The sequence below is a fragment of the Perognathus longimembris genome, chromosome 23, assembly GCF_023159225.1.
Source record: "Perognathus longimembris pacificus isolate PPM17 chromosome 23, ASM2315922v1, whole genome shotgun sequence".
Lineage (NCBI taxonomy): Eukaryota > Metazoa > Chordata > Mammalia > Rodentia > Heteromyidae > Perognathus > Perognathus longimembris.
The window spans coordinates 3,884,969-3,901,196 of NC_063183.1; the positions used below are offsets into that span (position 1 = coordinate 3,884,969).

The window sequence follows — 16,228 nt, forward strand, 5'->3', positions numbered from 1 at the left end:
GAATTGAAGGACAGCACCTAGGTCCAGAGTTCAAGCCCCACAACCAACAGAAGAAAAAAATTTCTAGGTTAGTGCTTTTTCTGTTTCTAGTTCAGGAAGATATTTTCCATGTCTTTATACTGATGTATGCAGATATATTAAAATTTGGGGATGGGAGAGCACATAACATCCAATACAAAGGTACAGAAAACAAAACCGGTGACAAAGGAGAAAAAAATAAAAAACAAAATTTAGCAAAATAACAAAAACCTCTTGTTACCATTTCTTGGAATTCATTTCAACAAACATCATTTTATATGATCATATGCACATAGCTATTGAGCCTTTGCGAGCTATGCCTAAGAATATCTTCCTTGGTCTTACTGTGTGAATGTATAGGGTCCTGTATTATTTATTATGTCCATATTTTGTCTTTTACCATCCTGTGTGTTTGCTTGTAGATTTATAGGCACATTCTAGTTATAACAAATGAGAGAAATGGTGCAGCCTATGTTTCTTAGGGTCTGGCTTACTTCGCTTACTACAGTTTTTTCCAAGTCTCTCCATTTCCTTACAAATGGCACAATATCATTCTTTCTGATGGGAGCATAGAATTCCATTATGTATATGTAGCACATTTTCTTGATCCATTTGTCTGTTGAGAGGCATCTGGGTTGATTCCATATCTTGGCTATGGTAAAGAATGCTGCAAAGAACATTGTTGTGATGGTAGCTTTAGTGTGGCCTTGCCTGTGGTCTAGTGGATAAATGCCCAGGAATGGTGTTGATGGGTCATAGGTAAGCTCTTTGTTTAGTGATTTGAAGAACCTCTAAGGGAGTAGGTAAGGGGCAGCATAGAAATGGTGGGACAAACAGTGAGCAAATGCAGACATGATACTCACTAGACACTGTTGAAAATGAGCTGTTCAACTTGGTGGGGATGGGCCTTGGGAAGGAAAAACTGGGAGGAAACAAGGGAAGAGGTGACATTAAAAAAGAAATGTACTTATTGCTATGTAACTGTAACTCCTTTGTTCATCACCTTTACAATAACAACACAAAAAAGCACATAACGGGAAAAAGAAAGACAAAGTTTATAGCACTGTCTATATGTCTACCACTTGGTCTTTTCATTTAGAAGTGTTAGGAACATTCCTTCATATTAGTAAAGAGATAGCTCCTTTTCAGGAGGTTATGCTGTATCAAAGCCATTTCTTTACTATTGGACATTCTCTGCTTATCCTTGTGAACCAGGACAGCCACATACCAGTGCTTTATTGCCATAAAATACATCTTTACAGATGGGGTGGCTGCGTAGAATATGAATAATGTGATTCACTGAAACCAGAATTGATCACATCTTCCAAGAGATTGTTCTTGTTTTAGTGTCTGTTATGTTTCTAAGACAAGGTCTTGCTCAGGCACTGCTGGAGTGTTGGGACTTACAGACATGTACCATAACCCTTGGCCAAAAGGTCTTAATAGTTTTTATTCCCACTCACAATATGAGTTTTCTTAAATTTTATTTCTGCCAGAACTTATTTTTGGACATTCTATGCCAATAAAATTGACAAATAGGACTGGGGTAGAGTGCTTGCCTAGCATGCATAAAACACTGGTTTCAATTCCTCAGTAACACATAAACAGAAAAAGCCAGAAGTGGCACTGTGGCTCCTGTGGTAGAATGCTAGCCTTGAGCAAAAGAAGCTCAGGGACAGTGCCCAGGCCTCAGAGTTCAAGCCCCAGGACTGGCAGAAAAAAAGGTAAAATAGAAAAGGTACACTATTATAGTTTTAATTTGCCTTTTAATTTTTTTTTTACTAGAAAACAAAATACAATAATTTACTAAAAAATATTTTAAGTTAGGTTTATACTTTTAAACGCAAGCTCTATTGACCTTAGAAAATTCACTATTGCAGAGGGCTGAGAATATGGCTTCATTGTAGAGTACTTGCCTCACATGAAGCCCTGGGTTCAATTCCCTAGCACTACATATATAGAAAAAGCCAGTAGTGGCACTGTGGCTCAAGTGGTAGAGTGCTAGCCTTGAGCAAAAAGAAGCCAGAGACAGCACTCAGGCCCTGAGTTCAAGGCCCAGGACTGACAAAAAAAAATTGATTAATAAGAGAATTTGGTATTATAATTAATTATATATCAACAGATCAAAAATCTGAGGATCTGGGTTCGAAGCCAGCCTGAATAGAAAGTTGGGAGATTTTCTTTTTTCTTTGGCAGGTGGGGGAGCAGTGTTGGGGCTTGAGCTTGGGCCTAAGGTGCTGTCCCTGAGCTGCTTTTGCTCAAGGGTAGCACTCTCCACTTGAGCCACAGGGCCACTTCTGGCTTTTCTTGGTGGTTTGTTGGAGATAAGAGTCTAACAGACTTTACTGTGATTTTTAACTGCAATCATCAGAGCTCAGTCTTCTGATTAGCTAGGATTACAGGCTACTAGCACCTGGCTTTGTGAGATTCTTATCTCCAATTGATCATCAAAAAGCTGGTGTTTGAATTTGCTAGCAGGTACCATACTCTTGAGTCACACCTCCAGCCATTTTTTTTTGTGGGGGGTCAGAGGTTCTTTTCCTCCTTGCTCAGCTTCCCAAGTAGCTAGAATTACAGATGAGAACCACTGTTGTCCAGCCACACTAATACACATTTTTGATTTTCTTAATATTATGAAGTTATTTACCTGGTTAAGAAAAGCAACTACACGAAAGTTTTATACAGTGACAGATTTCTCTTTCTCTTGCATCTCCTATTAAACTAGTTCTTATCATCACCACCCATCCACAGATACTATTCATGCCTTGAGTGTTCTTTCACACAGGCAAGTATGGGTATATATCCCCCCCTCCCTTCTGTTGGCCATGGGGCTTGAACTCAAGGCCTGGGCACTGTCCCTGAGCACTTTGGCTCAAGGCTAGTGCTTTACCACTTTGAGCCACATCTCTACTTCTGGCTTCTGGTGGTTAATTGTAACTAAGTGTCCCATGGACTTCCCTACTGAGCAGGTTTTGAACCACAATCTTCAGATCTCAACCTCCTGAGTAGCTAGGATTACAGATGTGAGCCACCAGTGCCTTGCCCCTCTCTGCTTTTTAAGACAATTATATCATACTGTGTACTCTTGTTATATATAATGCATTTTTAATGTTTTCTTAAGGGTAGAAATTTCTGCTAACCTCTCATAGCCATTTAGCTGACTTGCTGTTTTTCTTTTTTTCAAACTATGTAACTGCTCAAATGTGGGGCCTCATAGTTCTGTTCATAGTTGTGATCTTGCTTCTCTTGCATTATCCTCCAACAATTTAAATAATAATAATAATAATAATAATAATAGAAGAAAGGCTTAGAGAACACCACTGCCTGGGTCTCTCATTAAAACCAGTGGCGATTCAATCTTTGTCTTCCTTGATACTTTTGCTATTTTGTTCCCAATTATATACCCATAGTTCCTAGAATTCAAATGCTTTGTGTTTTCAGCAGTACATTTGTTAAGTCTTCTTACAAATGATGTAGGAAAATAGGAAAAAGACTGGTGGTATACAGTCTGTGGGAAATATGCTGCAAATAAGATTTATCACAAGCCATTGAAAAGATTTTTCTGTGACTCCTGAAAAGAGCTAGTATGCAATTTTGAGAGGTACCCTGGTGTAGGGACAAGGAGAGACCATGATTCGTGAATGTAGATTTGAGTCCTGACTCTACCCTGAACCAGGTTTATGATCTTGAACAAGTGTCTCAACCTTTCTGAGGTTTATTTTCTTCATCCATAAAAGTGATTTTTTTTTCTTTTGCCAGTTGTGGGGCTTGAACTAAGGGTCTGGGCGTGGTCCCTGAGATCTTTTGCTCAAGGCTAGTATAGTACTCTACCACTTTGAGCCACAGCTCCACTTCTGTTTTTTTGTGGTTTTTTGTGTGTGGTTAATTGCAGATAAGAGTCTCACCAGGACTTTTCTGCCCAGGCTGGCTTTGAACCAGGGACTTATTTTTTACAAAGGATAATAGTAGTTAAATAAGAAAAAGTACAAAAAGTGTCCGACATAGTCACTACAACATTTTAATCACCCAGAGGATGTGTTTTAGTTCAGTGAATGGAAATTGCAATGGTGTACATTTTGTTTTAATGAAGGAAGAGAACAGATAAATGTGGTATTGCTTTTTTGTTTTTTGAGGAAACTCATTCCTAGATGGTGCAGTTATTTGTATTGGTTACTGGAAGATGAGGACAAAATTTGATCCATAGCTTGAATACTTATGTGCAAGAATGTACATCTTGGGGCTGGGGATATGGCCTAGTGGCAAGAGAGCTTGCCTCGTATACATGAGGCCCTGGGTTCGATTCCCCAGCACCACATATACAGAAAACGGCCAGAAGTGGCGCTGTGGCTCAAGTGGCAGAGTGCTAGCCTTGAGCAAAAGGAAGCCAGGGAATGAATATCTTAACACATTCTCTTCATGGAATTGATTCTCAGAGGGGCTGGGAATATGGCCTAGTGGCAAGAGTGCTTGCCTCCAAAACATGAAGCTCTCGGTTTGATTCCCCAGCACCACATATATGGAAAATGGCCAGAAGGGGCGCTGTGGCTCAGGTGGCATGCTAGCCTTGAGCGGGAAGAAGCCAGGGACAGTGCTCAGGCCCTGAGTTCAAGGCCCAGGACTGGCCAAAAAAAAAAAAAAAAGCCATCTCAGAGGTTCTCTATCTGTGATACAAGGTATAAGAAAATAAGCATGATAATGGGACAATGTAGTAGATTCACAGAACCCCCAGACTTCTAGTGTCTTGCCATGTATTTTCGGGGCATTGGTGATGAACTTTGCATGATTTATATGTGGAACTTGTAAAAAACATCACCAGCCACTTAGACTTATCATATCCATCTCTTACTCCTTTTGGTAGATATGGTAATAGTTAAATGTCTTAGTGTCTTAAGTCTCAAGAGCACCAGTGGTAGGTAAAATTTTGTATTTTCTTCCTCTTAGCTTTCTGAAGTAGGAGATTTGGCAAAAGCATGATGGCTCAATAAAATTTTTTGGGGGGAGCTTAGACCAATGATCAGCCTTCTATTGCAATATTTGTAAGGGAAACAGCACATCTTCTAAGTGCCAAGGAGAATATTTCTGGATAGGAATGCACTTTTTAGCATCATCAAAAAAAATCTTTAAAATAGGGGCTGGGGATATGGCCTAGTGGCAAGAGAAGCTTGCCTTGTATACATGAGGCCCTGGGTTCGATTCCCCAGCACCACATATACAGAAAACGGCCAGAAATGGCGCTGTGGCTCAAGTGGCAGAGTGCTAGTCTTGAGCAAAAAGGAAGCCAGGGACAGTGCTCAGGCCCTGAGTCCAAAGCCCAGGACTGGCCCCCCCCAAAAAAAAAATCTTTAAAATAAAATATGAGAAAGAAAAAAGTGCTAGGGAACTTGGTAGTACCTCATGGAGTAATATTGGAACACTAGAGAACAAGAAGCAATGACACTGTAGGTGAAGTATAGATGCAGGAGGTAGATGGTCTTTTAGATGCTGCTGATGTAGGGGTTCATGACTAGGAATATGGGTGCTTTTCCCACTCCACCCCATTTTATTTTAGATGGAGCTCACTACATAGTCCTGCCTTCCAAGTGCTAGGATTACAAGTATGCACTACCATGCCCAGCTTTATCCCCTGTTTTAATATGAAGAAAATAAGACTGTTACCAGAGAATAAATGAGAACTACCCCAGTTTCCACATAACCCCACAGGCCCCTGAGATCACATGAAAAGAATTTTAGAGTGTTTCACAAAAAGAGTTTTACAAGGTAAAAGTTTAACAAGGGTTTATTTTAGTGAAACAAAGTTTTTAAAGTAGGGAGAAAGAAACATTTCCTGTTCCCCATGCAAGAAATAGAGAAGTTACAGCATTTAAAATTGCTTCTGTTACCTGCTGCCTTCATTCTTCCTGACCTTGGGGAATACAGGAGTGAGGCATCTGTCAGGCTCCTCTGACAGCTACTTGACAGGTCCACGAAAGGCAAGAGAATGCAAGTTATCCTGTACTGCTTTCAGCTTTTGACTAATTTTAGCATCCATAGACTTTACTCAGTTATTGTCAGTTCTATATAATGCCACTCAATTTATCTTTCACTGACTATTTGCATCTCATCACAAAAGCCAACTTTGTTTAAGCTTGTTGTGGCACTCCTGTAATGTAGCATCCCTTCCAGTTTCTTACGGACTTGTCTGCCTTTCTGATTTTAACGTCTACATCCCCACTGCCATCCCACTGTAATAAATGGTTTTCATTCCTAATCTGCAGGTGGTATCCTGAGTCTCTCTCCTTATCTCCTTCATAAAGCTACCTCAAGGGACAGAGCTAGCTACTGTTTTGTATGTGATATGTTTCTCCACCTATCCGACGGATTTGGTTGTTGATTTATTTTATTATTATTATTTTTTTTGGCCAGTCCTGGGCCTTGGACTCAGGGCCTGAGCACTGTCCCTGGCTTCTTCCCGCTCAAAGCTAGCACTCTGCCACTTGAGCCACAGTGCCGCTTCTGGCCGTTTTCTGTATATGTGGTGCTGGGGAATCGAACCTAGGGCCTCGTGTATCCGAGGCAGGCACTCTTGACACTAGGCTATATCCCCAGCCCGATTTTTTTTTAATTTTTAAATGAAGTTTCATTTCTAGATTCTAGGGTAACTGGGGGTAGGTAACTAGAATGAGTTTCCTCCACCTTTATATGGACTTCTCTCCCCAGAAAGAAGACTCCTTCTTAAATGAGATGGATGGTACGTTGGGTGATGGGTATGGTTCCCTGTAGGGCCTGAGGCAGGGAAGACCCAAGCGTCCTCCAAGGCTGATTTCCTTTGGGTCGTCCATACCCTGGGAGGGTGTCTTGCAGAAGATGTAGATTGGGTTTAAAAGCAGCAGCTACTTGTGACAGTGTAAGGCTTAGGATGGGAAGTGGGTAGATGGGATGGAGTAGCACCATATAGCTTTTCAATCCCTCAGGTAATCTTTTCACCTTGTCTTCATTTTTTTTCACTGTCTTTTGAGTACATTATTTCCCAAGAAATGAGACATTTGGAATGTTTATAAAGTGAAATTATTATTAAAATGCTGAAACACGTGTAGTTTATTTGTGAATAATTTTTAGTCTAAAAATGTCTGGAGTATAGTTTAGAATGTGCAAGGCCCTGGATTTGGTTCCCAGCAATGAAGATAGAATTTGTGTGTGTGTGTATAATAGAACCTGTTTGGAGCAAAACAAGCAAAAGGTTCCCCAGACACCTAAACAGAAGATTCTGGGAGGTCCCAGGCATCACAATTAGCTGCTAGTTGATAATCAGCACCAGTAATGAGATAACTAGCTTACCCAATGTTCTCTACATCTCACAATTGGAGGGAATTTCTTGTTTCCCAGTGTAAAATTTGGTGGTTTTAGGTTTGTTTTTTTTTAAAATTTTTATTTTATTTCATTATTACTTTTTGCCAGTCCTGGGGGTTGGACTCAGGGCCTGAGCACTGTCCCTGGCTTCTTTTTTGCTCAAGGCTAGCACTCTGCCACTTGAGCCACAGCAACACTCCTGGCCATTTTCCATATATGTGGTGCTGGGGAATTGAACCCAGGCCTTCATGTATATGAGGCAAGCACTCTTTGCCACTAGGTCATATCTCCAGCCCTAGGTTGTCTTTTTGAAGAGAAAAAAAGGATCAAAACCTAGTGCTTGTGAGGAGGAAAGCTATATTAATTAAAGAAAGTGAGTTGTTTCATGTAGTAGCTGTGTAAGATTTAGGTTTCAAGCTGCATTTTAAATGCAGCTTGCTTGATAGAAGAAAAGTGTATCCTGTCTTTATTTGTATAAAGTAAAAATGAACCTGTGTACAACATTACTTTTATTTCTTAATACATTTTTGGGAAAGTTAATTGCAACTGTGTGGTTCAGGGATTTAGTGCAAGAAGAAGAACAGTTGATGGAAGAAAAGAAAAAGAAAAAAGACGAGAAGAAAAAGAAGGAAGCTGCTCAAAAGAAGGTGGTATGTGATAAACTTTGTGTTAATCATTTTAAATATATATATGAAAGTTAATCTGACTTATAAAGCATTTGATTTATTGTTATAAATTCAGTAGAGGTTCATTTTAATACTTAAATGTTTTGGAGTATGCATATAAAGTAGCTTGGTGTGCACAATTTAATGAATAGTGTTGCCAATAATTTTCCAAAGGTAAGTATATTACGTAGGTACTTATTTTTCAGTTAGCTGTTCCTAAGAATTTATAAGGTACTCCCACTTAAAACTTTCTAAGTGGCCAGAGTGTGGAGTTTGTATCTTTACAAACAGGATTTGAACCCTCATTTTTTTATATGCACATGAGTAGTGTGGCCTTAAATTTTATTTAGCCTCTCTGGGTCTTAGTCTCCTTAATGCTTTGTAAAGTAAAGGTTGACTTAAATGGGTAGTGTTGATATACATAGTAGAAAATAAAGTAATACAGAAATACAGCATTTAAGGAGAGGTTAATAGATATTATGGGGAATAAAGTGTCAATAGGATGTTCCCTTGTTATTGAGTACCTTAGCTGATTTTTGAAATTTGTAGTTTAAATTTAGCTACTTTAAAATAAGCCTAAGGCATTATTTTTATTAGAATACCAATGTAGTCTAAGAAACAGTAATCAAAGCATTATGAATTAAGGCTAAAAGACTATGCCTTTAATGATAAAATTACTAGATGGCTTAGTGGTGCACATTTGTAATTTCTGCACTCAGGAGGCTACACAGGAGAATTGTGAGTTTCAGGCTAGCCTAGGCTATATAGCAAGACTTTGTCTCAAAAAATAAAAATAAAAAAGCAACACCAAACCCATTAGTAACGCTTTATAAGTTATTAAACTAAAGGCTATTGACATTATATCAAGATTTAAAGGACCTTAAAATATAAGATCCAGTGAGTTACTGTTACATTCTTTGTTGTAGTGAAAATTTTTTATTTAAATTTTAAAGTACATATACCTTTGTTAGGAACTGGATATAGATTATAACTCACCATCATATTATATGAACGGGAAAAATTCAAGATACAAAACTGTGGTGGGCAGTTGTTTAAGTTAACTGGCGAGGCACTGTGAGAGTTGTACTGATAATCTGAGAAAGGGCAGAGGGATAGGAAATTTGCCTAGGATAGAAATTAGATGAGTAGGGATCCAATTACAAAAGTACCCCAAGCAGAATAGACTTAAAACAAAGCATCTTGTATCTTACACATGTTAAAGTTCTGAATGGGAGGACCCAGGGTAGAAATGACCATTGAGATAGGAAAGCATGGTGGTAGCAAGAGTCTTTGTGAGGTCTGACCATCAGGAAAGCACTGACGATGTTCTAGTTGGGAAGCATAAATTTGCAGTGTAGAAAGTGCTGGAATTAATTAAAAGGAATCAGAACCACATCAACAAAATGTTCCCTTTTTTTAATATGGTATCTTAGCTAATTTTTAAAATTTGTAGTTTAGATTTAGCTAAAATAGTCTGAAAACACTGAAATACTGGCAGATATAAAATTTGAAAATTAAAAATCAATAACCATAGTATTTGCTTAAAAGATGGGAAGGGAGAGAACCTAGATTGACTCTCAGGTTCCACACTGAGTGACTTCTGTACAGTTGGTAGCAGTCACTCTGGTTAGGATACTGAAAGGGAGGGGATGTGATCAGTAATTTAGCTCTGCATATTGCTGAGCTTATGGTGACATCAGCCAGACCAAGGGAGGAGTGGATGGCACAGGCTTTTGAGGAAACTGACTGAAATGAGTAGAGCTGACAGTTGAGCTGGCATTTGCTTTCAGGGGCAACTGGGAAGGGATACGTAAGTTTATGTCATAGCTAAAGTTGGGGTAGACTTTTGGCAAGGCTGGGACCTTGACACCTTGACAAAGGCTTGTTTATGTGAAATAGTCTGCACTGGTCAGTCTTTGCTACATAGAGTTTATCAAAGAGTTGTGTCTTTTATAAGTCTTAAGATTGAAGAAGGCTGACTCTTATTCTGTGATGCCATTTGCCCAATGAAAAGATCTTTTAAGGCAATGCAGGAGGATGTTGGGTGCACTTTATGGAATTGTTTGTCTAGTGTTTGAGTATTGCATTAGACCCTGTTGTTGGTCTTAAGGAGTTCAGTAAGTCAGAATATATATGAAATGGCTGGAGAAGAAGTTGAAGGCATATTTAATGTATTTGATTAGAATTCATGCTCACTTGGAAAATTCTAGAATGTGTTCTTTGAAGGTTGTGTTTTGTGGATATAATTTTTAAGTTAGAACAATAATGGCTATAATTATTAAAAATTCATTCTTAGATCCTTTCATAACCAAGTTTCTAAGTCACTGAATCAGTAAAGGTGGTACCTTATATGGGCTTAGAATAAGTTTGTATTTAGCACCTGAATGGGGATTACTATGCCATTAATTTCTTGTCAGTTCTGTAAGGACAGATCGCTTTCCAGCTTCTTCCCATGATTAGTTTTGTCCTCACCAAGTTCTATTGGAACCTCATCAGAGGCTGAGAGTTAGGAGTATTCTTGCCAACTCTTCAGCATCAAGAGGATATTCCAGTGTACCCCATCAACACATACACTGACCACAATATTAAGTAAATTTAGTACCTTGAATAAACGTTAATAGTCTAAGGTGACACTGTAAATAAGCCTCTTCTGCAGTTTTCAGAGTACTGGCTTACAGCACAATTTGAGTACAGCCAATTGGTAAAGTAAGGATAGCTGGTATTCCAGTTACCAAATAGGGAAGAGGGGGACAGACGGATGGACAGACGGATGGACAGAAGGCAGTCAGGCAGGAAAGGAAGGAGGAAACAAACTCAGATTGCCAGACTTCTTACCCAAAAATTGACAAGCTTTCTGGAGCTTGTCTTCTGGTTCTAGTAAGAGCTAGGTAGCAGGCGTTTGCAGGCATCTATCTACGCGAAATCAGGTGATCACACCTATTTCCATAGATGCTGGAACATAAACTCATGACTGTAAAAACATTGCCTATTTTATATAGTCAGTATACTTTTCATTTATGTAAAATTATATTATCTCTTGTAACTTGTTCCTTTTCTGGGTTAAGTAGAGTAGAGCCAGTTGCCTTTTCAAAACTCCTCACCATGACTTTCCCCCTTTAATGGACAACTTTGTCTCGCACTTTAGTTTCAATTTTTTTCCACTGTAAGGTCAACTTTTAAATTAGGAAATAACACAGTAAGGTCATTTTTGTAAAAGGTCATAAACAGATCATTATGCTGTGACTACAGAAAACATGTAATTTAACTGTTCCTAGTAGCCACTGGGATCTTTTTGAACTCAGGACCTGGGTACTAGTAGTCTCTGAGGTTTTGTTTTGTTTTCTTCAAGGCTGGCATACTCTCACTTAAGCCAATAGCTCTACTTCCAGATTTTTGGTAGTTTATTGGAGTCTCATGGAGTTAACTGCCTAGTCTGGCTTTAAACCATGATCCTCAGATCTCAACTTCCTGAGTAGCTAGGATTACAGGCATAGCCAGTGGTACCCAGTAGCATGGGATCTTTTTTTTTTTTTTTTTGCCAGTCCTGGGCCTTGAACTCAGGGCCTGGGCACTGTCCCTGGCTTCCTTTTGCTCAAGGCTAGCACTCTGCCACTTGAGCCACAGCGCCACTTCTGGCCGTTTTCTTTATATGTGGTACTGGGGGATCGAACCCAGGGCTTCATGTATAGGAGGCAAGCACTCTTGCCACTAGGCCATATCCCCAGCCCCTAGCATGGGATCTTTTAAGACATAGATGTGGATTATTTTCTGATTTAAATTAAAAATCAGGTAATACAATTTCTTTTAAGAACTCGTTAAGACTTAAGTACAGTATTTTAACTATCATAGTTTTTATTATTTTGTCTTATTTAGATGTAGACTGAAATACTTAGTGTTTTATACCAAAGTTGAGTGATTTTTTTTTTTTTTTGGCCATTCCTGGGCCTTGGACTCAGAGCCTGAGCACTGTCCCTGGCTTCTTTTTTGCTCAAGGGTAGCACTCTGCCACCTGAGCCACAGCGCCTCTTCTGGCCGTTTTCCATATATGTGGTGCTGGGGAATTGAACCGAGAGCTTCTTGTGTAGGAGGCAAGCGCTCTTGCCACTAGGCCATATTCCCAGCCCCCAAGTTGAGTGATTTTTATCATGGCTTCCTTTTGCTCAATGCTAGCTAGCACTTTCCTACTTGAGCCACAGTGCCACTTCTGGCCTTTTCTGTATATGTGGTGCTGAGGAATCAAAACCCAGGGCTTTGTGCATGCTAGGCAAGCACTCTACCACTAAGCCACATTCCCAGCCCCCAGTTCTATTTTCTTAATTCTCTGATTGTTATGATTTAGAAAAGTTGCTAGTGTGCTTGAGTGTGAAGGTTCCTTCCTTTAAAGAAGGATGTGAATAGTGCTAGCAGCAGAGTGCCATGGATTTCTCTCTAACTTCTGTTCTAGAAGTTTCTCCAAGGGATGTTAAGGAAACTGTAATGAGGGAGAGGAGGTTGAGAAATAGGTTAATTATAGAGAGATAATTCAGTGTAAGCTTTAAGCTTGTAATTGTAGTTCCTAGAAAGCACATCATGGTTCAGGGCTGGGAGAGCAGTAGTATAAATTGGGATCTCTCTAGGTTGAGAATGTTTGAACATTCATGGTTTTCCTTTTGTTAGGGATTTTTTTTTTACAGGTTTTATGGTATAGGCATACTAAATTCAAGTTAAGTCAGATTTACTGTTCAAAACTTAGACCTTCTTTCCCCTTGAGGGGTTACACTCAGAATTCTGTGGCTAGGCTAGAGCTGGAGTTTATGCCTAGGGCAGTGAGGTATTTCCCTATAGTCCTACCCTACTCATCTCACTCCCTTTTTTTTTTTGGCCAGTCCTGGGGCTTAAACTCAGGGCCTGAGCACTGCTCCTGGCTTCTTTTTGCTCAAGGCCAGCACTCTACCACTTGAACCATAGTGCCACTTCTGACTTTTTCTGTATATGTGGTGCTGAGGAATTGAACCCAGTGCTTCATGTATGCGAGGCAAGCATTGTGCGACTAGGCCATATTCCCAGCCCCTCATCTTATTCAGCACTTCTGGGTTCTAGACTAGTTGCTGCTTTTGATTTAGCAAATAAGTGAGATAAACTAGATTAAACTTTTTTTTGGGGGGGTGCACGTCCTGGGGCCTAGGACCTGAGCTTTTTATTTTTGCTCAAGGCTAGTGTTCTACCACTTGAGCTACAGCTCCACTTTAGGCTTTTGGGTGGTTAACTGGAGATAGGGGTCTCTTAGACTTTCTTGCCCTGGCTGGCTTCAGATCTCAGCCTTCTGAGTAGCTAGGATTACAGGCTAGATTAACTTTTCATTACTAATGTTAGGTTGTAATGTTCCGTTGTAAACTGCCACTGGTCTCACATTGTAGATCAGACACTGAGTTCTTAACTACTCAAGTATGTTAGCTTGTGAAGTTTCCCCAGCAGTATAATGGAGCCTGTCAGAAACAAAGCACCCAATGTGCTGTGTTGGCTGCTGCCACTTTTTTGGTCTGCTACTTTCATTAATGATCATTGCTCATAGAACCCACAGCTAGGTTTTATTATTTTTTTAAAGGAAAGAAACTATTAAAATGGAAAAAAATTTCTTCTGCATTTCCCAAATGTTCTCATTTTCTTATGCAGCAATATCTCCAGTGATAACCTTCCCTTTAAATAGTGGGTAGTCTTTCCCTTCCCCCTCCCAACATTTTTTTCTGTTATTATTTTTGACCCTCACAATAAGTTCTAAAATATAATCAGGATAAAAATTTCCATTTGAAGGCTTAGGAAACTGAGACCCCGACACAGAGTACAGTAAAGGTAATCAGTTCAAGACAATTTTAGTATATTTTATGGAACCCATTTGAGCCAGAATGTACTATTTTCACATAGAGTCAGTGTAACATATGATTACTGAGATATTTTGTTTCTAAAAATAAAATCTGACATATGTTTGCACATCTCAGTTTAAACGAGGCACATTTCAGTGGTCAGTAGCCACTTATTACATGAGTCTGGTATAGACAATTACCATTAAGATGACCGAGACACCTTGGAAATTTTCATTGTAATAGTTTGGAAATATACTGGATCCCCCCGCCAGCCCACACAACCAAGTTTAAAGGAGTACTCTATGTGTTTGTTCAGTCAGAGGAGCTTGTTTTTTTCTCACTGCTGTCCCTGCACTGTTAGGTGGGTGTATGAAGGAAGGGACTCAGAACACCTCCTGTGCCAGTCACCACAGAAGACAGACCCCCAAGGTGTCTGCTGACCCCTGTCCTGCCTCAGCGCAGTTCTATTTCCAGAGGAGTTTGTAGCACATTTTCTCTACATTGTAAGGCATGGAAGAGCAAAATTTCCTACTCACAAATATTTAATTGTTGACTAATGGCAGCCTAACCTCCAGGAGTTAAATTTGATACTAATTTGGCCTTGGGTTTTAATCACATGTGTCCTGCAACTTAGTTTCCTTTGAGAGAGACTTGGAGAAGTCCTTTAAGAACTGTTTTCAGTATGTCAACTAGTTTTTCTGTTGCTTATTTGGCTTCAGAAAATTATATGTCTAACTAACTTGACAAGATGCTCTTAATACTAAAATCCTTCCTGAAATTCTAAGACTTGATTTTTTTTCTATTATCAGATTTTTAGAAATGATTTTCCCCAGAAATAGATGATTGTCAAGATGGTTAGCTGGTCTTTCAATGCTGTCACTCCATCAGTTTCTTTCTTTTTAATTTTGAACCACAGAGCAAAAGTTAGGGCTCCATTAATTTGTATGGGAATTGTGTTCTAAACTGGGCATAGCCCTTAGTGCTTCTGTCAGCCCCCCAGGGGAAAGATGAATATTTGGTATGATTCTAGTGTTAAAATCACTGCTACCATATACTGGTAACAGTATAATTTAAAATGGAATTTGGGGTAGCTCAGTTTCACACAACTAAGCAGAATGAGTTGTCATGCCCCACGACTGTTAAGTAAAACTTTTTATCTTCATTTAGAAATAATTTCTGTTCAACATGTAGCCATTTGCGATGATTCCCCCACCCCACCCCCCGCCTCCAGGTCTCCCCTCTAGATGGTCTTGATGGAAAGGAAAGTTCGATTTTTCTTGAACTCAGGGCCTAGGTGATTATCTTTAGTTTTTCCCCTCAAGGATGGCACTCTACTACTTGAGCCACAGCTCCACTTCTGGCTTTTTGCTAATTAGAGATACAAGAGTCTCATTAATTTTCCTGCCTAGGGTGGCTTTAACCTATAATCCTGAGTAGCTAGAAATACAAGTGTGAGCTGCCAGCACCCTGCCAAGAAAGGTTGATTTTTGCTTAACCTTTAGGAAGTTAAGTTTGTTGCTGATTTGGTTTCGAGTTTTAGTAATACCATTGTATCTGTATCTTACACGTCAGTTTTTTGTTTGAGTTTTAATTTTTTGCCAGTCCTGGGGCTTGAACTCAAGGTCTGGATGCTGTCCCTGAGCTTTTTTGCTCAAGGCTAGCACTCTACCACTCACTTGAGACATGGCTCTACTTCTGCCTTTTTGGCCCATTGGAGTTAAGAGTTTCATGGACTTTCCTATTAGTACTGGCTTTGAACCATGACCCTCACATTTCAGCCTCCTGAGTAGCTAGGATTACAGTTGTGAGCCACCAGAGCCCAGCTAGTTTGATGATGATGTTTTCAACACGCTGAATAATTTTTGCAGATTTTTTTCCTCACCTTGAGGCAGCCCTGTCCCCTATCTTCTGAGTTGTGTTGTCAGAGATCAGTAAACTCCTGGGTAGCTATAGGCACCAGTGAAAGCAGAGCTTAGCTTCTGGGCAGTCATTTGAATGAATTGTTAGAAGTGGCAAAGTGACATATTAGTAGGAAATCTCCCCCCTTATAACTATTGAAATGTGCACTATATTTCATAGTAATGGCAGCTTAGCCTCTAGGAGTTCTGTTTGTTACTAATTTGGCCACAGGGATGAAATAAAGCTTTGCTAACAGAATTTAGCTCATCTTTTATCATTTGTAACAATATTTGGAGCCATTTAAGCATGAACATTTATTAAATTCATAATATACAAAGGTGGAAATTAATGAAAGTCATTTTTAAACTAAATGATGAAAAAAGTACAACTACCACTTAGAAATTATATACTTGTATAATGACTTTTATGTTTTGTGGCTAAAGAAAAAGTACAAAACCTTTTCATTAATAGGTAGTACCA

At 39.4% G+C, this 16,228-nt stretch overlaps 1 protein-coding gene across 10 annotated transcripts in view; it reads left to right on the forward strand.

Annotated features, from left to right (window-relative positions):
- Tnrc6a (trinucleotide repeat containing adaptor 6A) overlaps positions 1 to 16,228 on the forward strand; it is an 89,396-nt gene that overhangs the window by 18,908 nt on the left and 54,260 nt on the right. For 4 of the 10 annotated variants that reach the window (XM_048331971.1, XM_048331976.1, XM_048331978.1 and 1 more), the window contains exons 1-2: positions 7,191 to 7,401; positions 7,644 to 7,994. The exons of 1 other annotated variant lie outside the window; for it this stretch is intronic. In XM_048331971.1, the coding sequence (XP_048187928.1) occupies positions 7,830 to 7,994 (165 nt within the window). In that variant the 5' untranslated portion in view covers positions 7,191 to 7,401; positions 7,644 to 7,829. Of the gene's footprint in view, positions 1 to 7,190; positions 7,402 to 7,643; positions 7,995 to 16,228 lie in introns of those variants that run through there. 5 more of the 10 variants (XM_048331973.1, XM_048331980.1, XM_048331977.1 and 2 more) reach the window with 3 other exon arrangements.